This window comes from Acomys russatus, chromosome 1 (assembly GCF_903995435.1).
Source record: "Acomys russatus chromosome 1, mAcoRus1.1, whole genome shotgun sequence".
Lineage (NCBI taxonomy): Eukaryota > Metazoa > Chordata > Mammalia > Rodentia > Muridae > Acomys > Acomys russatus.
Window position 1 is genome coordinate 24,488,032 of NC_067137.1, and position 20,815 is coordinate 24,508,846.

Genomic DNA, 20,815 nt, shown 5'->3' on the forward strand with positions numbered 1-20,815 from the left:
TTTTTCTCAAAGAAAAATCTTAAAACAAACAATTATAGCCAGAACCATAAGAATAATTATAATAATAAAGGTGTCATCAGCCTCCCAAGTATGAAACTGCAGTCTTTAGAGATGACCAAAAACATCGCATTCCAGGACCGGAGCTGCCTTGTGCAGAGGGGACGGTGGGGGGCCTCATAAAAGAACACACAAAAGGCAACTTAGACAGTAAGCACCAGTACATTTTGTATGTTTTTTTATTCGCTCCAAGTGGGGCTAATGGCAGGTCACTTTCCCTCACCCTGGATTATTTCTGATCCCACGAGGGGCCTTCAATGTAGCTGACAAATTCAAAAATCAGGGACAAAGTTCTCTCGTGCCACCTTATCAAGGCAGTCATTTTAGGTTCTATTCAAGGGTTATTGCACATGAGTCTGGATAAATTCCACACTCAGCCCCCCCCCCCCCAGGTTCCCCAGGACCACCTCGGCTGAGCCCCTTTTTGGCAGGAAGAAGCTAGGCATGGGGTGGGGTGGGGTGGGGAACACGGTTCCCCCTTTGGTTTGTTAAAAACCAAGAGGGAAAATGACACCCTCTCCTCCCTGGATTGCCTGGAGCCCTCAGGCTGCCTCCCTCTCCCCATCCCGGGCTGACACCCTCTGCACAGAAGGCCAGGTGGAAGGCTCATGTTTTTACTCATCTTGCTGTTTGGAAAGCACCATTATGAAGTCGGGTTGTACAGTAGTTAACAGTACCTTTATATATAGATCTCGTATCTATCATATATATATATAAGCTGTAAACAAGAGGTAACAACGGCTTCTAGAAACTGGTTTTCTTCAAGGTTTCCTGTGTGGTAGGCACCTGAAATACTGTAGAAAAGTGTCTGGTGTGGTGTCCTCAGCGCCCTGCTGCTAGGTGGGTTCTGTTCTGCATGACCAGGAGTGGTGCTGTTGAGACTGCTCAGGGGCTGGGAGAGGGGACTCTGCCTCCGAGCTAGCGTCTCTATTCTGTTCCTGTTTGTGCTCCTATCTGATCAGGCTAGAGACAACCAAAGAGATAGATAGAAAAGGAAGAAGGAAAAAAAAAAAAAAAACAATATATAAATTTTTATAGAATTTTCCCTCTCTCCCTTTCCTCTCCAAGGCATTTCTACTGTTTGTTGTTACCGATTTTGCTGCAATAACTCTCTTGTTTCAGTCACAGCAAGAAACAAAAACCCAAACAAACAGAAAACCCCTCTGAAAAGAGTAGAAAACAAAAGGTTCACCTCCTAGGGCAGGAGGGGAAGGAGGGGAGGGGCCTATTTTGCTGTTTAAATAGGACTGAAGATTGACATTGAAAACTCAGGAGATGGTGTCCAACCCTTCTGCGAGGCCGAGCCCTGTGGCATTCCCTCCTCTGCAGTCTGCCTTAAATTCCTTTTTCTCTTCTGGGTGCTGATACTTCTCTCCGTCCTCTCGTTCTTGGTGTTTTATTGTGTTTTGTTTTTTGTTTGTTTGTTTAACTTTGTTTTCATCACTACTTCAGTTTGCCCCCATGTCCCTTACACACAAGCAAAATATTCCTTCAGCGGAGCGAAGAGGTGGCGGATGACCGGCACGCTCCAGGATCGGCCCAGCAGTCTCTGCCTTGCCAACCGGCTCATGTTGGAGACGTCTGTGTAGTGGACAGGGAAGCCAAACACCCTGTGGGACAAAGGAAGAGAGGGTGGGTGTGTGGGGGTGCCAGGGCAGAAGATGTGCCAGGCACTCTGTGGATTTAAACACAGGTGATGTAATCCCAGCTTTGGGGTTAACATTTACCAGACACAAAAGCTTAAACAACAACAACCCAAAACCTCCAAGCCTCTGAGAAGCCCCTTGGATGTGCTCTTCCTCTTCCTTGCACATGATGAGATCTGGAAGGCTCCAATTTATCCCCAGTGGCCCCTCTGAGATGAGAGGGGCTCTCAAAGAGTGGGACTTGGTGAGTTCCAGGGATCCCTGTTGCTCGGGTATCCGTAAAAAGAGCCTTTTGTCCGGCTAAACCCTACTGAGACCCAAGGAGGAGCCCACCCAGCTGTGCACCAACTGGTGTGGTCCACAAGCATCTACGCTGGCTTTCAAAACACATACAAAATACCTACTAGGCCAGTCCAGGAGGCCCATGGACTGTGTTGCGGGGGTTCCAGTGGGCTTGGGTGATTCCAAGACCCCTCTGGATAGGCAACACGCAGGTCCTCTCCAGGGGCCTGGATAGTGTTTTCATAAGGAATTTGTGGGGAATGAGCATGCGGTAGCCACGGCAGCCCTGGCCAGACACAAGCGCTCCAGCACACTACCTTTCCATTTCAGTGCACCAGAGGATGTCCTCCTTCTCATTCATGAAGACGGGGAAATGCTGGTCTTTGCCCTGCTTTATGGAGTTTGACCTGGTGGTAATGGTCCTCACTTTGCTGAACTGGAAGACGAAGGAGTAGAGGAAATGAGCCAGCATCACTTGCTGATAGCTGGCTGGCTGGTCCAGTCCAGCCAGGTCCTGCCAGATCCCTGCTTCCTTTCCCACTCAGAGATCACTTGGGCATTCTTAAGTCTACTCAGGCTAACTGGACTAGAGAGCCAGCAGCTGTGGCTACCTCACTCCAAAGGACTGGCGCTCTCAGTGTGGAGCAACTTGCAGGCAGAAGGCTGTCAATAACTCAGTAGCTCAAAGGTGCACTGTGGGGGTCTGCAGTCCAGAATGTTGGGCTGGATGGGCGGAGCCTAAGAGCTGAGCACTCACATGAGAGTTCTCCAGAAAGTTAGAAGAGGATGCTCTCGGGGGCCACAAGCTTTTAGGTACCAGCAAAAACACAGAACAAAAAGTCCCCCCGCCCCATGCCCTCTGATTTTCAAGACAGGGTTTCTTTGTGTCATCTTGGCTGTCCTGGAATCACTTTGTAGACCAGGCTGGCCTCGAACTCACATTGATACACCTACCTCTGCCTCACCTCTCTCTTTTTAAAGAACAATTTGATTAGAGTTTAAAAGAAAATCCCTAGAAAAGGCTTTAAGTCTCAGCAGCAGCCTGGAGGAGTGGGAGGAGGGAAGGTAAAGGCTGTGCTGTTTAAGCAAGCTTGTAGATCAGACACATGGCAGACAGGCGGCCACATGGTGAGGGAGGCTTTAGAGACAAAGTTAAGGAAGCCCAAAGCTCCAGAAAAGGCATACTTAGGTTCTAGTCAGCATTCAAAATAAAGAAGGGGGGAAAAAATAGAAAATTTGTACCTTTCTGGGTCAGAAAGGGAGACAGACCCAGGCAAACGTCATAGGGGCTGAGCTGGGTGGTAGAGATACGGGGCGCCCAACTTAAAAAGCTATGAGGCCGGAGAGATGGCTCAGGGATTAAGAATGCTGGCTACTTTGCCAGAGGACCCAGGTCCAATTCCCAGCACCCACAACTATCTTCACCCCACCCCCCTGGCCTGGATACCGAGGCTGACCTTGGCTATTCTGCCATGTTCCAGACACTCCTGCAGCTCCAGCTTATCATTCACAGTGGATGCCAATGGCCTAGGATGCAAGAGACACCGTGGAAGCACAGAGCAGGGAAGCCCTCCACCCAAGGCAGACACACACAGCATACCCCTCTGCATGCCGTGCCTACCCACAAGCAACTAAATAAGCCTTAATCCTTACAGGGAAATTTAAAAGGGGTCTCAAAAAACATGCAGCGGACAGCTAATTCCTACCCAGGGGGAAAAAGTGCATCCTGAGTTGTGGTGATGTGTTTCATGGGAGGTATGCAGGCTCAAGTTGATTGGAATGTACACCTGAAAGGCACACTTTATAACTCAGGTTTCTGCAGGAAAGTGCAGCCCAGGCTATGTGGGACAAAAGGTCTGTGTTGCTCTGTAGTATCTCAGGCAGCCAGCCCAGGGCAATGCAGACCATTTTTGATGCTGACTTTTCCTAGGTCAAGAGCTAGCTGGGTGTAGTAAGATGGTCTATCACCCCAACACTCAAGAAAGGAAAAGAAGCATCAAGGACTTCCAAGTCTGAGGCCAGACTAGACCACTTAATAAGACCCTGTCCCAATCAGCAGGGCTGAGTTATGGCTCAGGGTTAAAGCACTGGCCTATTGTGTGTAAAATTAACAAGGTTTGAGCTACAGTATCCACTTTCCCAAGATAGCATTAAAAAAAAAAAAGAAAGAAAGAAAGAAAGAAAAAGTGTGAGTGGAATGGCAGCCATTCAGCCAAGGCAATCTCAGCTGGACACTCAGTGTTCCCTCCCTGGGCTGTCCTGCCCGCAGTCACGCCTCCCACACTCTCTATGCCAGGAGTGCTCACCAACCTGTTCATGCCAGGAAGGTTACCCCAGAAGTAACGGGCCCTGTGTGCAGCAGACACTTCTTTGGCGTCAATCATCACGGGGTTAGACTATAAAACAGGAGATGGTTTCAAATGACCAAATAAGGAATATTAATAAAATACCACTGGGTAATTGGGCTGGCCAAGAGCTCCTCGTTCTTAGGAAGCCATACACTAAATTACTGGAAGACCCAACAAAAAGCCAGAAGTAAACCTAAATACATCCTGCATGTGCTTGCTAGAACATTCTAGATAGACCAGCACAATCCAACCAAACTGCTCTGTGTTGACAGGAATGGTTACTACTTCAGTAGCCACAGTGTATGACGCATGACTCCTGTGTACTTAAAATGAGGCTCATTCTTGTTAGAATAGCCACAAGGCTGTTGCCTGTACCAGACCGCTCCTGGGCTTAGCAGAGCAAGCCTGATACACCTGTGTGTGTACTGTGCCCTCACATTTACCATCTGAGGTGTTACTGAGCTTGAGATGATGGGAGCATAAGCTGACAGCCCACCCCAAGAATGCCTTGGGTAGCAACAATCCCCTGTGTACAGTTTGTACTTGGCTCAGTGCTAAACTGGGGCTCACATCACAGGCAAGGAAAGCAGAGATAAGCCATGATTTTATCTCAGGTGTCATAAAACACTCATTAGGGTGCCAAAGAGTTAGCGCAGCCCATTCTAGTCAGAGAAAATTAAATTTGGGGTTCTCTATAGAATCTAAGGCTCAGGACTCCAGCCCCTGCATATCTGGCCAGAGACCTACCACCATGACACCCCTTGGAATAAATACGAGCACTCTTTTCTTTTTTGGTGGCCTTCTAGGACTGCCTCCTCCCTACAACGGAAGCCTTCCTCAAGCTGACCAGAAGCCAGCAGTCCCCAGCTCCAATCCCCCAGTTCTGGCAAGGCAGGCAAGACAGAAATGAAGCAGCAGTCCAGGGTAGAAGCCATTAGTGAGCTGGCCAAACCAAGGCTGATGTCTATACCTCGAGAAATCGCGAGATGTCCCTCTTGTCACTAACGCCCATGGCCACCACATTCTCAAAGAGCCAGAAGAAGGGGCGATCATCTCCCTCCTTGGGCCGCGCATCATGCAGGAGGCGGTAGAACTCAAAGAAGAGGCGGCCAGTACCCTCTGAGAGGTTGGAAGAAAGAGAAAGCCGTGAGCTGGGGCTGTCTACCTCAGACGGTGGTGAGGCCTTGGGCACGGGGAGGGCGAGGGGAAAGGGCCCTTGGAGGAGCTGCCAGGGCAGAAATGTCCAAAGAGGACTCCTAAGGCCTAAGTGCAGAAGGTACCAGCTTGGAAAGCAGAGGAGCCAGGCAGGCACCTACCGTAAAGTCCCTTGCGGGCAGGGTTGACGATGGAGAGGTCATTGCAGGGACTGCCCCCAATCACCAGGTCGAATGGGCCCCACTCCTGGATCTGGGAGGACAAAGGTAACGTGATGGGCCTGCTGTCCAGGGACAGAGGCAGAGGAAAGAAACAATCTGTAAGTCTGACAGTCACCAAGGTCCCCCTAGGCAAAAAGACCCAGCAAGGAGCCTTCCTGAGGTGAGGAGGAGCCGAGGACGCTGTACGATGCCCCTAGGACCGCAGAGACCAATATATCTCATGGGTGCTAGGACTCCCTTAATCCCCGGAAATGGAGACAGGTAACTGCTTCCGGAAGCAGTTATACGACAGGGACCTTTCTACAACCCAGAACACATCACCACACAGGGCCCGGAAACCACCAGGGAGCAGCTGGAGTTCGAGAAGAGCCAGCTCCTCTACCCCACCCCCTCACCCCACTCAGGTCCTCCAGGCAAGAGTTCTGTAGTTCTACCTTTTGGCTCCCAAATCCCCACTTCCAATCTGCTCATCACCCGCGCCCCCCCCCCCCAGAGTCACAGAAATAAAATGGAAACTGAAGGAAGGCTGGAGGAGAGGGTGAGAATTTCCTTAAAACAGGTGGACAGAGCGAAAGGAGCAGACGGCAGCGGCCCCAGGAGCTGAGGACACTGAGGGAGAAGAGAGAGACATCCCCAAGGAGGGACATACATGCTTCTGTGTGACGCTGCGGACGTCCCCGACGTACATGATCTTTCCTTGGTGCCGCACCATGCCCACCGTGATGGAGTCCTCACACACCTCGGAGGCAATATAGCGGTCCACTTGGATGCCCAGGTCCTTCAGCACCAGGAGCCCTGTGGCAGCCGGAGAGCAAGCACTGTCACCCAGAGCCATCAACCTGACACCTGGGGTGTTGTCTTATCTTGCCAACCTCACACGGGGAATCACCTTGTGATCACCTTGCCCACAGCCCCCCAGTATCTTTTCTCACACAAGGCAGAAAAGCACAGACAAGGGCTATGGCTGTGCTTCAGTTTTGCCTAAGTGGAAGGTGGCCAAAGCTAGGGAAAACTAACCAAAACAAGCAGGTGGTTTCAGGTCTGGAGAGGTGGCCTTACTCCCTATTACTTCCTGTTGAAAATCTATGTGTCACATGACAATAGAATGGCACCTGCTCTAAGGGCTCACCCCTGGCCCAGCCCCCCTAGTACCTGCCCCCCCCCAACCCCCGGAGAACCACCTCTCCATGGCTAAGCACCCAGCACTTTGGATTCCTTGACCTCAGTTTATCTTCTGACCCTGAACTGCAAATGTCAAGTCCTCACAGTCCCTCCATTGTCCTTTCTCTTAGCTCCCCACCAATGCTGCAGGAAAGCAGTCGCACACCCAGGGGACAGTGGCACCACTTCTACTGCTCCCAAAGTTCCCAGGGAGCATCTACAATATTAGGTATAATATGGCTGTTTTTTAAGTTTTTGGATAGGGCCTCACTATGTAGCCTCAGCTGGCTAGAGCTTGCTATGTAGACCAGGCTGGCCTCAAATGCAGAGATCTAGCTGCCTCTGCCCCCTGGAAGCTGGGATTAAAGGTGTGCACACCATGCCCAGCTCTAACAAGAACTCTGTTATTGTTTTACTTTAGGACATAACCCATGCTATGTAGCCTAGCATGAATGAAATCCTGATCTGTTTGTTTCTGAAGTACTAGAAAGATGTGTGTGCCCTAGGGTTACTTTTGTTTTCTGAGATTTCAAGGCAGGGTTTCACTGTGACCCCCTTCCTGGATGTCCTAGAACTTGCTCTGTAGACCAAGCTGGCTTCGAACTCACAGGGATCCACCCACCTTCACCTCCTGTGTGCTGGGATTAAAGGTGTGAAGCCCGCCTCCCCACCCCCCAATGCCTACTTTTTCTTTTCTTTTTCCCCAAGATTTCCCAAGTTTCCTCTGTGTAGCTCTGGCTGTCCTGGAACTCACTGTGTAGACCAGGCTGGCCTCAAACTCACAGAGATCTGTCTGCCTCTGTCACCCAAGTGCTGAGATTAAAGGTGTGTGCCATCATGCCTGGCTCATGCCTACTTTTTTTTTTTTTTAAAGATTTATTTATATTTATGTATACAGTGTTTTGCCTGCGTGTACACCTGCAGGCCAGAAGAGGACAACAGATCTCTTACAGATGGTTGTAAGTCACCATGTGGTTTCTGGGAATTGAACTCAGGACCTTTGAAAGAACAGACAGTGTTCTTAACCTATCTCTCCAGCCCTCATGCCTACTTCTTATTAGCTATATATTTATATATTTATTAGTTATATAAACTTACTACCTCCACTATCCAAAGAAAAGCAGCCAGCCCCTCAGGACCCCACGCCACTCACCTGTAGCAATTCCATCAAAGAGAGACAGTACCCGGATGGGCTTCCTCTTCTCAGCCGGGACAGGGGGGTAAACCTTTGGCGGGTCCTAAGTGGTGAGCATCATTGGTCAGGTCCAGGCCTGGGACAGTTCCCCACCCTGTGTTGGCCCTCCAGCTGAGAACTACAGGCCTTCTAGACCACACATCCCACTCCCTCTGCAACCTGGCCAGGCCTACTGCCTACTCAAGTGCTGTCGCGGAGAACCAGTCTCAGAAAGGTGTGAGACCACGGCCCAGACGCAAGCACTCACAAACTCTTGGTCGTGGTTGTTGGCGAAGAACATCTGGAGTCGGGAAGGCCAGTCTTCCCGTCTCCGCAGCAGCCCATAGGTGCCCTTGTGCCCACACATGTAGCAGTTCCAGGGGTCCTCTTTAATGGCTGCTTGGGCAGCTCCTGGCCCCACCAAAAGATCCACACACTCGACACAGAAGCACCTGGAAGAAAGCCCAGCAGAGAGGGGGACTGACTCTCAGACCCGCCTGCGGGAGGGAGCGGGAGTGGCCGGCTCAGAGGCGGGGCGGGGTGGGGCGGGGCCAGGACCCTCACCTGCAGCAATTGTTGTTCCCACACATAAGCACTTCGCGGCCCCCGCAGCAGATGGTGCAGTAGGACTGGTACCCGTCGTCATCATACTGGTACGCGCACTCCAAGAAGCAGTTCTAGGGAGAGCGGGAAGGGTTAGTCGGGGGTGGGATGCCTTCTTCAGGGTCTCCAAGGGCATGGCCCTCACCTCTGCCACCCACCCTTCGCCCACTGCTGTTAGGTCCCACTCCTGCCCACAACAAGAACAAGCCTCAATCTTTGGAGCCTAAGTGACAGGAGGGTCCACATCACATCCAGTCAGGTGTTGCTTCCCAATGCCAAGAAATAGGGGAAGAGTCACGCCTCTTTGGGTGGGTTGTGCGTGTCCCTACCTTACAGTTCTGACACATTCCACCAATGAAGAGTGGGTGCTCCAGGGTGACATTGAGGCTTCCACATGAGATACAAATGTCTGTAAGGCAACAGGATGCCATAAACACCCATTCCCTGGAGTTCTGCCCACCTGGGACCAGAGCCCAGCTAAGACTATATCCACCAAAGTGGGAGCCAGACCGGTAGTCAACACTGGTAGCTCACACACAAAGTCTCAGCATTTGAGGGCCTGAGAAATATAAAAGGTCAGCCTGGACTATAATGTGAGTTTACGGCAAGCCTCAGACAACGAGATTCCGCCCCAAGACAAAGGAAAAAAACAGCAAAGAGTTGTGGAGATAGATGGCTCAAGTAAGCACTGAGGATCCAAGTGCAGACCCTCAGCATCCACATAAATGAGTCAGCTGGACTCAGTGGGTATGGAGTGGGCGTGGGGGCAGATGAAGGTAAGAGAGGAGCATTTGCAGCAAGTCCAGGGGGAGTCAGAGGGGGCAGCTGAGGTAGGCATGATCAAGTGACAACGTATACACATATGAAAGTTTCCAAGTTCAAAAGAAGAAGAGAAAGCATCAGGTGGTGGTGGAGCACACCTTTAATCCCAGCACTTGGGAGGCAGAAGCAGGCGGATCTCTGTGAGCCTAAGGCAAACCTGGTCTACAGAAGAGGTTCCAGGACAGTCAAGGCTACATAGAGAGACCCCGGTCTCGAAAAACCAAAAAGGAAGAAAAGAAAAGAAAAAAAGAAGTCAGGCGTGACAGTGTATATGCCTGTAATGGTGAATTCTTGAAGCTCACTGGCCATCTAGCTTAGGTAAAATTTCTGAGCTCCTTCAGTGAGAGACTCTGCCTCAAAAAAATAAGGTGGAATGCAACCGAGGAAGACACCTGCCATCAGCCTAAGCCGTCCACATACACATACACACACATGCACAAGGACTCATTCACAAACAGCCCACATATTTTTTTAAAGGCAGCAGTTGGTCCCCAATCTCAGAAGCTCACTTATGTTTTTCAACTAGACCACCACCCAGGATCAACAGGGGGCCATGGGAACAAAAGCCAATTAATAAGAACAGGTCTGGGTTCAAGCTGCCCTGGAAGGCTTCCTCAGGCAATGCTCTAGCCCTATACTTTTCTAATTCTTCTGGACCCCACGACCCTGGAACCAGATCATTACCACAGGGGAGGTGGAGACTGGCTTTGAGAAGGTGAAGAATGAAAAAGGTAAGGTCAACTTCAGTCAAGTTCCATCAAGGCCCCAAGGGCAAGCCTTCTCTGAACCCCACTGGAGTGTTTCCAGACCCTGAAGGGCTAGGAACATCAGATGAATGGAGGTGGTGGAATATGCAGACAGCCTCCCCTCCCAGGCCTCCACTGCCCGTGCCAGTGCCTATGCCTACAGCACGCCTGTGTGGGGAGCAAGCCCACCCAACTCCCAGGCAGCACTTACCCTCGATGTTCCGGCACTTCTGCCGCACCTCATACACTAGCCGCTCTGCGGAGGAGGAAAGCAAGCAAAGCCTGCGTTAGGACGCTGCCCAGACAAGACGGGATGGGGTCCCCCGGGGTGATGTCCGCCCATCAGAGCTCCCAATTCTCTCTCCCTCTCTCCAAGCTCCTACCTCTTGTGCGTTCATCAATGATCTCCTTGACCTTGGGTTTCTCTGTTGTGCTCTTTCTGGGTTTCTTGGCTGGTGGGGGTGGGGCATAAGCAGCCGCCTCCGGCTCAACCCACATGTCTGTGTAAACTTCCTTGTACGGATTCTTCTCTTCTGTACCAGAAAGGTAGGTGGCCACGCTAGTTACTGGTAGATCCTAGCCCAAATAGCCACAGTGGGGCACCACACCACCCCAGCTGCTTTCCCTCCCTCCCAGTTCTGGGGTTCTGGAGAGCCAATGATGGACAGGCTACTCTGGAATCTCTGAGCAGCAACACACCCTTGGGGTGACAGAAGCCTCGCACTACCACTCGGGCCTACTGTGGGGCCTCTGCAGCTCTCCAAAGTCGGCCTTTCCCAGTGCTGGCAGCACTGCACCAGACCCACTCGCCACCTTTACCTTCTGGTGGCTCCAGGCCCTTAGGACCAGAGGGCTGGAACCCCCCGAGGGCCCACTCAATCATCTGCTTGTTCTGAACCTCCACAGCCTTGCCAGTGTCACTTTCGTCACTGTCATGGCAAGCTGGAAACAGCTTTCCTGCACGGCTGCTGGCCACCTAGAAGGGAACAAAAGTAGGAAGGGACAGGTTAGATAACGGGTGAAACCCAACTCAAGAGTGGCAGAGGTGGGCGGGCAGTGAGTAGAACACCAGGAGAGAGAGCGAAGGAGAAGAACCTCAAGCCTTACTAATCAATAAAGCTCCAACTTACAGGGATCCGGCGGCCCTACCAGGAGCTACCGGGGCCATGCTCACCTGGAGGACTTCGTAGATGGCTTTGCGGTACATGGGCTGCTTATTGTAAGTAGCCTGGTGGAACGCACTGCAGAAGGAGCTCAGTGGCATGAGCTTCTCCACGCACACCTAGGGGACAAAACCATCCTTAGTTTGTTCCTTCCACGAGACACAGTCTCAATTCTACAGTCCCCTTCAGGTTGGTCTTGAACTTGTGAGCCTCCAGCATCAGTGGGGAGTACTACACCCAGATACTCCCTATATAGTTAAGCCATGTGCCTTGTAACTTTTAAGCATGAGGAACATTAAGAGGCACTAGACCCGGGCCAGGCATGGTGGCAGACGCCTTTAATCCCGGCACTCAGGAGGATCGCTGTGAGTTCAAGGCCAGCCTGGTCTACAAAGTGAGTTCAAGACAGTCAGAGCTAAACAGAGAAACCCTGCCTCAAAATAAATAAATAAATAAAAGAGAAAAGAAAAAAAAGTCACTAGACCTTTGGGGGATCAGAGGCATTGATAAAAACCGGCAAATAGTAACAGAGGAGCCCAGATCAAGAATGGGAAAACATCTGAAGGGGCCCTGGCAGCTGCCAGGCCAGCAGGCTCAGCTTAATAATGGCTTCTTCCACTGACCCCATAGGAGGGCAAGCAGAGTTCATTGTTACTGCCTTTATTCCAGACTGCACCCAGTAAAAAACTAGGCCACGGGGCCAAGACCCCTTCATTTTCTTCCCCCACCTCCTGGCCACCAAGTCCAACTCACCACTGAGAACTTGCCATCTCCGAACCACATGACCCAGCGAGTGCCTTCCGCGGCTCGGCTCCGGCCTGTCATCCACCAAGACACGATTCGGCCTGGCCACCAGGAGAAGCCCCGAAGTTTCCCCCACACCAGCTCTCCAATGCCAAAGCCCCGGCCATCCTGGAACCACAAGGAGGAAAACTCATTACACAGCAGTCATCTAAGGCCCAGCCACCCTGAGGCCTCCCAGAGGCCAATCCCAGCCCTGGGCATCTGAGGAAAGAGCGTCCCATGAGAAGGTGGGGAGACAGAGCAAACTAACTCAGTAACCTGAGCAGCTTTGAAGCTCTGGAGGCAGCCAGTAGGAGGCAGGAAAGAGAGGATCTGGCCGTGAAAGGCCCCAGGAAAGAGCAACTAGCAACCTGCTCACCTCATACTCAGGCTCATCATCAGCGGCTTTAGTGGCATTCTTGTCCCCAGCATCAGCCCCCACTGGCTCAGGGGTGGTGGCCACAGTAGGGGACGCAGGGTCGGTGGGCTGCTGCACAGCAGGGGGGCTGGCCTCCTCCTTCTGAGCCTCTCCAGAGGCCTGGTTTTCTTCCACAGCATTCATTACTGCAATTACCTTGGCTTTCTTCTCAGCCTGGGGAAATGCGGACAGGAAGTCACCTTGACCCCTTCAGGAATGAGCAAGGCCACGGTGACACCTGGGGATGCCAACTCATCAGTGGTCTGGAGAGAGCAGCTCATCAACCCAAGCAGCTCAGCACATAAAGAAAAACAGCTGAAGTTGGAAGGCCTACTCAATCCTCTTCCCTGACTCCCAGGAAACTTCCCTCTTGGCCCACAATCTGCCCTCTGACCTCTTCTGACACAGGATCTCCCATAGCCTAGCCTGGCCTCAGACTCGATATGTAGCTGAGGGTGATCCTGAACTCATGGTCCTCCGGCCTCTACCCGCTAAATGCTAGGATACAGGCACATGCCACGAGGGACTGGCATCTCAAGCATGAACTGCGGACTGCCATTCAGGCAAGGATCTTGCTTCCCAACTGAGGAAGTGCGCCTTCAGGTTTTCCTCCTCAGTTTCTTTCTGGCAATCAAACCCTTCCTATCAAGTTTCCAGACCACAACTGTGTGAGGTTTCTAGGTGATATAAAGAGTACATCTTGGCCAGGCATGGTGGCGCATACCTATAACCCGGCAGAGGCAGGCAGATCTCTGTGAGTTCGAGGCCAGCCTAGTCTACAAAGTCCTGCACAGCCACACAGCCAGCACACTATGTACTGTCTGGCACAGCTGTTTGCACCTTTTGACCATCAATATTCATGGGTAATTTGCTGAGTACACTGCTCAGGAGCTGTCTCTGCCATTCTACCAGCAAACGAGCCAAACCTCACTGAGATATCCCCACTCAGTCACACTCTTTTGAGACAAAGGACCTTATGTAAGCCCAGCTCCTTCTCCAAACCTGCTCAAAGGCAGCCAGGCATGATATGTGCCCTTATTCCCCACACTTGGGAGGCAGGGGCAGGTGAAGCTCTGTGAGTTTGAGGCTAGCCTGGTCTCCAGAGTGAGTTCCAAGATGGCCAGGTACATAAGGCAGACCTTGTTTTAGAAAAGCAAACAAGAGCCGGGTGAGGTGGCGCATACCTTTAATCCCAGCACTCGGGAGACAGAGGCAGGTGGATCACTAAGTTCAAGGCCAGCCTGGGATACAAAGCAAGTCCAGTACAACACTGTCTAAAAAAAAGAAAAAAGAAAAGAAAAGCAAACAAAACCAAAACAAACCCCTGCTCAAAGATACCTATAAGGTCCAGACATGATATCAGGTTCTGAGCCCATCCAGCTCACCTCCGTCCGTAAACCTAGGGCCTGGATTCTCCAAAAGTCAAGGCGCTGCACCTACAGCAGCTGGAGACAGAGTGAAGGGCAAGGAACTCTGACCTTTCCCCCTTTTTTTTGAGACAGGGTTTTTCTGTGTAATCTGTCTCTTCTGTAACTCACTTTGTAGACCAGGTTAGCCTCAAACTCAAAGAGATTGGGAGGCCAACCTGAGCTACCTTGCAATTCCTCTTAAAAGAGGAAGAAAAAGAAAGAAAAGAAAAGAAAGAACGCCGGGTGATGGTGATACACACCTTTAATCCCAGCACTTGGGAGTCAGAAGCAGGTGGATTGCTGTGAGTTCAAGGCCAGCGTGCTTTATAAAGCAAGTCCAGGACAGCCAAGGATACACAGGGAAACCCTGCCTTGAAAAACCAAAAAAGCCAGGCGTGGTGGCGCACACCTTTAATCCCAGCACTCAGGAGGCAGAGGCAGGCAGATTGCTGTGAGTTCGAGGCCAGCCTGGCCTACAAAGGGAGTCCAGGACAGCCAAGGCTACATAGAGAAACCCTGTCTCAAGGGAAAAGAAAAAGAAAAAGAAAAAAGAAAGAAAAAAAGAAAGAAAAGATAAAGCCAGTTGGGAGCTTCAGAACTAGGCAGAGCAGCCAGGCGGTGCTAGTGCACACTTTTAATTCCAGCACTCAGGAGGCAGTTTGGTGGATTGCTATGAGTTCGAGACCAGCCTGGTCTACAAAGCGAGTCCAGGACATCCAAAGCTACACAGAGAGACCCTGTCTTGAAAAACCAAAAAAAGAAAAAGAACTAGGTAGAGCACCTATGTGCTGGTCGTCGGCATGGCAACCCACTAGCAGTTGACTGGCCACTCTTTTCTCGTGAGTTGCTCCAACTTAAATATCTAGACTGCTGGGCTTCTGGCCACTTTTCTTAAGAACCTGAAACACGTGTGTATCAAGGATTCCAAGGACGCTCCCAAGGGCTGTCGACGCACCAAAGGGTCATCTTTAAGGTACCGAGTGGTCTAGTAGCATTTTATTCCAGGTTTCATGTTTTTGCCTCAGGGCAACAACCCAACCCCACTTCCTTCAGTGATCCCCCTAAAACACAGAGGGTGGTAATTCTGAGTGCTGGCTCTCGGTTCAGCAAATCCCAAATGGAATGATACAGCTGGGGGAAGGAACCCAGGGGCAATTGTTCAACTTCCCCCAGCCCCACCCTCACCTGGCCCGGCCTTGCCTCCCCTCCCTCCCACCTTCCCCAAAGAGATGCACCAAGGTCGGTTTTGCAGTGAGTTCCTCTCCCTTGGCAGCTCTGATAGAAGTCACACACAGAGACACATGCCTGCCCAGATGTTGCCTCTCTCCTCCCACCACACCATCTAGAACTCTGACAAACGTCACAGACTCAACTTAGGCTCAGCCTCCAATGTCCCAAAGGCCCCGTACAGCTTCTCAGGCAGCATGAGGCGTGGAGCTTTGCAGAGGAAATAGCCTGCTACCATTTCCTCAGCAAGGAGTAGCTGGTAGGCGAAGGCTCCCCCCCAGGCTGCTAGGTCTCTAGGGGAGTCGTGCCTGCTGCCATCACCCTTAGGATCCCCCCACAGCTCCTTTGTCTTTCTCCTCAACCCCTTCACCACAGTTCGTGAAAATTCTTCTCCCACAACTTCCCCCAGTTTGTCAGATGCCGCTGCTGATAGGTGCCTTAGCACCCCCCCGTGCACAAGCGCAGAACATGTGCCGGGGCACAGCTTGGGCTGGCAAAGGAGGAAGGGGGCCTCCACCAGGACCAGCACAGTAGAGGGGGTTAGCAGCGGGAGGCCAGAGGAAAGGGGAAGATGGGGCAGCGGCCTGTGGGGGAAGGGCTCATTAGAATAGTCAGCCGGGCGGTACAACCACCCTCCTTCCCACGTTCACTACCTCTACTCCCCAAGCAGACAATAGGAACGGGAAGGGTTAACTAGGGGCTCTACCATTTGGTCTCTAAGCCCTGAGACTGGGCTGGGTCCAAGAGGGACACACCACCATCCCCCAATACCCATGGCTCAAGAAAGCCATTTGGCCTAGAGTTACTCAGGCCCAGGAAAGCCGCTGTTAACTCTGTCTACAGCTTCTCTGTCTAGTTACACCTCCTCAAGCAGCTGTACGGGCTCCTCCTCCCTCCGCGACTCCCATTCCAAAGGTCAGAGGTCTGATTTTTCTCTGCCGCCAAACCCACGCGGCTTTGGGCTATCCCAGTGTCAGGAAACACAAGACTACCCTCCACGACCCTGAGGGTCGCACCACTCCTGCCACGGCTCACCACTTCTTTCTGGCTGCCGGCCTAGTGATTCAGGAATATTGGCGTGCACGATGAGAGAAAAAACTGTCTCTCTCCAGAGGCCTAGAGGTCTCCCCAAAAGGCACACAGGTCATCACAAACTGCCGGGCACCCATCTGCCACCAGCTACAGCCCAGCTGCTTCCAACCCAACTCTAGTGTTCTCTACTGCCTTCAGCCGGGCCGTCTGCTCACAGCCTGCAGTTACCACTGTCGGGCTGATCTTCCTGTCCCCTGAGCGTGCCAGGTGACACTTGAGACCAGTGACGAGTGGGGCCTTGAAGCTCCTGAACTCGAGTTAGTGGGACCGACCTAAGTCAGGACCCCCGGACTCAGTTGGGCCCGAGGTTGACTTGACTCTTTGCAACACTGAGGACTGTGGGGATCCTCCCACCGGCCCTGCCACCTCCCCGCCCCCGGTATCCCCTGGGCTCCGTCCAGGAACCTACCCATAAGGCCAGGTGCAGCCCCTCTGCGGTCCGGCTCAGGTGTGAGCCCCGGCCCGAAGCTCTGTAAATAGCTGCCCGTCTGGGGGGAGGGGCAGGGGGCGCTGGGGCTGGGGGCGGAGGGGGCCAGAGGGAGGGGGAGGGGGCGCTGGGGGGGAGGGAGGGAACATTTTCTTTGTCTAGAACTCCAGGTCACGTGGGCCCCGCTGGAGTTCCTGGTTGGCTAGGCGCGGGCCGGGGGAGGGGGCCGGCCTCCTACGCTGGCGCTGGGCCAGCCCCTCACCCCGGCCGGAGGGGCGCGGGGGGCCTAGGGGCGAGGCTGGCCAGTCGGTTCCCAGGGCCCCGCCCCTCCTGCCAGCTTTGCGGGCCGCCCGCTTTAACCCCTCCCCCCAACTTTGGGGATGGGGGGGGGGATAGAGGGAGGAGAATGGGGTCCTGGAGGAGGCGGGGTGCTTATGGACCTCGGGGGACCCAGAGCAGCCGCGGTGGGAAAGGAGCGCTGGCTTCAGAGTGCCAGGAAAAAGTTGTAGAAAGTGAGTTTCGCAGACGCACGAGCAAAGAAAAGAGAGAGAGCAGAGCGGGCAAGCGCGGGAGCGCGCGAGCGAGTTTGCAGATTAGAGTTGAGGCCTGGAGTTTACAGAAACGCAGTTTCAGAATATAGACGCGGGTGGAGAGAGGGTGTTCCATGAAGGTCGCGGGTACCCCAGAACAAGAACTGCAGCTGTGCGGCACAACCCCCCTCTCCACACCACAGGTGAATGGCGGCAGGGTGCTTTAAAAGCGCGTGGTTGAGAAATGATACATTGAAAACTTCCCAGCCCTGTCCCCGGGTCCCCCAGATCACTATGGATCTTGCTTGGTAGTCTCGTTTTTCTGTTCCTAAGGAGCAGGGCCTTTATTTACAGTCAAGGCACCCTACAGCTCAAGAGCACACTTAAAAAAAAAAACCCTCTGATGAAGTAAGCCTGTAATCCTAGCACTTGAGAGACAGGAGATCAAGAGTTCAAGATCACCCTTGACTAACCCGAAGTTCAAGGTCAGCCTGAACAACATGAAACCCCGTCTCAACAATTATGTATGCGCGCGCGCGCACACACACACACACACACACACACACACACACACACACACACACACACACACACACACACACACACACAGAGGCAGGCTCCCAGCACATGCTGATGTCTGTCTCCTAGAACCGCCACGTGCAGCCTAGGCCATTTAAATAAAGTCAACCACTCCCAGCCCTCCCTTAGGGACTGAAGCATCAGATACAGAAATGGGCTCTTGTTCCTGCTCTCAGGAAGTTGACAGATTTCACTAGATCTGAGGAGACTGGGAAAGCAAACCCCCGTGTGTGTGGATAACTGCCCAAACCACGATGCAGATGGTGGAAGACAGCATCAAACGAAGGGTGTGATAGATGGGGCAAAAGAGACAGCAGGATTTGGAGGAGGCAGGCACGGGAGGTGAGGCTGGACAGTGGGAAGGGGGGCAAGCCTGTGAATGGAAACATTCTGTAACGGGGCAGATGTTCTGGAAAAGCAAGGTGAATGGGTGCTCTAACTGAAGACGACTGCTCCCAGCAGGGGACTGCTATTTGGCTGGTGCACTTGCCACTTGAGCTCTGAGCCCACTACCACGACCTTGACACAGAACACTTAACCCCAAGAAGTCTGTGCAAAACAACAGCCCTGGAGAGCTCGGGAAACCGGGAAACCGACATCCTAAAGACAATGAGATAGCGCCCCAGGTGCCTGGCTCCCAGCCAGTGTGAGCTGGCACACACCAGCTGAAACAGCTATGGGTATAATGAGGTGAAGGGCTGCTGAACCTGAAGGAGAACCCTCCATCACCTCACCTGAGGCTCAGCTCACCCTTCCCTTTCCTGAGACCATCAGAGCAAGTGAGCAACTGAAAGGCTTTCTCCATGTAAAATGTATGGGCACAGGGGCCAGGCCTGATAGTGCACACTGTAATCCCAGCTCTTGGGAAGCTGAGAGATTGGGAGAGCATTTCCGAGAAGTCACTTTCAAGTTTGGAGCCAGCCTGGGCTATACAGTGAGACTGTCTCAGGAAAACAAAAACAAACAATCAAACAAACAAAAAACCAAAAAGAAAGAAAGAAAGAAAAGAAGAAGGGGGAAAAAAAGCCTTAGGAGTACAAACTTCCCCTAAGGAAAATAAAAAAGGAGCCATTGCCTCTTGTCCCCAGGAAAGTCTAGAGGTCCTCTGCTGCCCCAACGCACCTTTCAACACAATTACCTTTTTTGTTTGGACCAGCTATTCAGGCTACCCAAGCTGTGAGGAGAAGCCGTGGGCTTGGGGTAGGCCACATGCTCAAGCCCTGGTTTGGTCCTAGTACCTTCCTGTGCCAGGAAGGGAAGGGAGTCCTGAATTGACTCCTCTTGCCGGCCTCTGACCTTTCAGAAATGAAGGACTAGAGAAGACTTGCTCACTGCAGGCTCCTCAAAAAGAAGTTCTTGCTCAGGGCTCAGAGGTTAAGAACACTGGTTGTTCTTCCAAAGGTCCTGAGTTCAATTCCCAGCAACCACATGGTGGCTCACAACCATCTTTCTATAATGAGATCCGGTGCCTTCTTCTGGCCTGCAGACAGAATACTGTATAAATAATAAATAAATAAAATCTTAAATAAAAAAAAAAAAAGGTCCTGCTCTCTGGCCGCTCTTCTGGTGCAAGCCATGCTGGCTTCTAACACATTGTGTAACCAAGCCCTGAACTCATCTTCCCACAGGCACGCACAGCTACATTCAGGCCTTACCGTCCCTCACAACGCGGCTGACTACCTTAAATTCTACCCTACTTCTTCAGACAGGCAGGACGCTAAGCTTCGTGGCCTCACCTACAAAGCAGATTCTCTTTGCCTTTCCAAAAGTCTACAAGCTTTCAAAGTATGCTCCTGGTAGAAAATATGGTGGATGTCAGGCGCTTGGAAGGCCATGGGGAGGAGGGGGTCCATCACAGCCCAACAGAGAAGAGGACCTCAAAACAGTGCATCTTCTGCCTTGAACACAGACAGCTGTGACTTAAGAAGCCACCAGAGGCGATAAAACACCTCTTAAAGGCCATGTGACTCTCAGCCCTGATCCTGTATTCACCAGGCAAACCACTTTAATTACATTTTCCAATGATTCTCCTACCACTAAACTGACAGAAAACATCATGGCAAGCTCTGCGTGGCAAGAACATGGCGCTGTGTGGCAAGTCAGGATGCTTTCTTTCCCCAGGAAGCACAATATGAGGGGTGTGGGCTTGGATTTCCAGTTGCACAGAAATAAGATGAGCCTCCAGGCCAGATCACTAAGGAAAGAGTGGTACCAGCCGGCGGGGCGGGGGGGGGGGGGGGGGAACGGGACACAGTCATGGTGGCTTGACAAGCCTCGGCTCTGAGTTCACCACCTGCAGCCTGCACTGTCCTAGTGAAGGGCAGATTGTGTTGCTACCTTCACACACTGGGAAATCACTACATCTTTTTTTCCCCCTTTAACCTATTTGCAATGATTCCAGACAGAGGAACCTAGAGCAAAGGCTATGAGGTCAGGACGGATGGACGGCTGCTCTGAACTTGCCTCTCAGTCCACATAAGCCGGGGTGGTGAAGCAGCCGACACTCCAAATGACATTCGAGGCCCCCACAGCTCTGGAGGGCTCCCTGATAACCGCACACGGCTCCACATTCTGCAACCACTTGCTCTTCCCTCTTCCCACTGTGTTCTTCCCTTTCATTTTCCACCAGCTGAAACCCTAGCTAACCTTTTATGCCAGTTTACCGGTTCCCTCCACCAACGAAGTCCCTGTAGCCCTGGGCTGTTCAGGGAAGTAGCTAGTTAAATTAATTAAGGTTAAGTAAGAATTAAACTGAAGTTCCTCAGTTGCATTAGCCATATTAGCAATGTCCAGGAACCACCATTTTGGCACATTTGGGCATGGCACAGAATACAAAACAATCCCATTATCAAAGAAAGTTCTGGGCAGAGCTGCTCAGACCTCCTCACCGTTATCTCCCACCTCAGCTCCTCTATCTTCCAGTCCCTTCCTGCCATCCCACTGTATAATCTCCCAGACCACCCGCCCTGCCT

At 52.1% G+C, this 20,815-nt stretch overlaps 1 protein-coding gene across 1 annotated transcript in view; it reads right to left on the reverse strand.

Annotated features, from left to right (window-relative positions):
• Window positions 1-514: 514 nt before the first annotated feature.
• Dnmt3a (DNA methyltransferase 3 alpha) overlaps window positions 515-20,815 on the reverse strand; it is a gene marked incomplete at its 5' end in the record, with an annotated part of 75,424 nt that continues 55,123 nt past the window's right edge. The window contains 17 exons of the mRNA XM_051154585.1: window positions 515-1,667; window positions 2,303-2,421; window positions 3,443-3,512; window positions 4,296-4,381; window positions 5,304-5,452; window positions 5,650-5,740; window positions 6,359-6,504; window positions 8,024-8,108; window positions 8,313-8,496; window positions 8,609-8,721; window positions 8,977-9,056; window positions 10,427-10,471; window positions 10,599-10,748; window positions 11,035-11,191; window positions 11,390-11,497; window positions 12,132-12,290; window positions 12,541-12,753. Coding sequence (XP_051010542.1) covers window positions 1,526-1,667; window positions 2,303-2,421; window positions 3,443-3,512; window positions 4,296-4,381; window positions 5,304-5,452; window positions 5,650-5,740; window positions 6,359-6,504; window positions 8,024-8,108; window positions 8,313-8,496; window positions 8,609-8,721; window positions 8,977-9,056; window positions 10,427-10,471; window positions 10,599-10,748; window positions 11,035-11,191; window positions 11,390-11,497; window positions 12,132-12,290; window positions 12,541-12,753 — 2,097 coding nt within the window. The remainder of the gene's footprint in view (window positions 1,668-2,302; window positions 2,422-3,442; window positions 3,513-4,295; window positions 4,382-5,303; window positions 5,453-5,649; window positions 5,741-6,358; window positions 6,505-8,023; window positions 8,109-8,312; window positions 8,497-8,608; window positions 8,722-8,976; window positions 9,057-10,426; window positions 10,472-10,598; window positions 10,749-11,034; window positions 11,192-11,389; window positions 11,498-12,131; window positions 12,291-12,540; window positions 12,754-20,815) is intronic.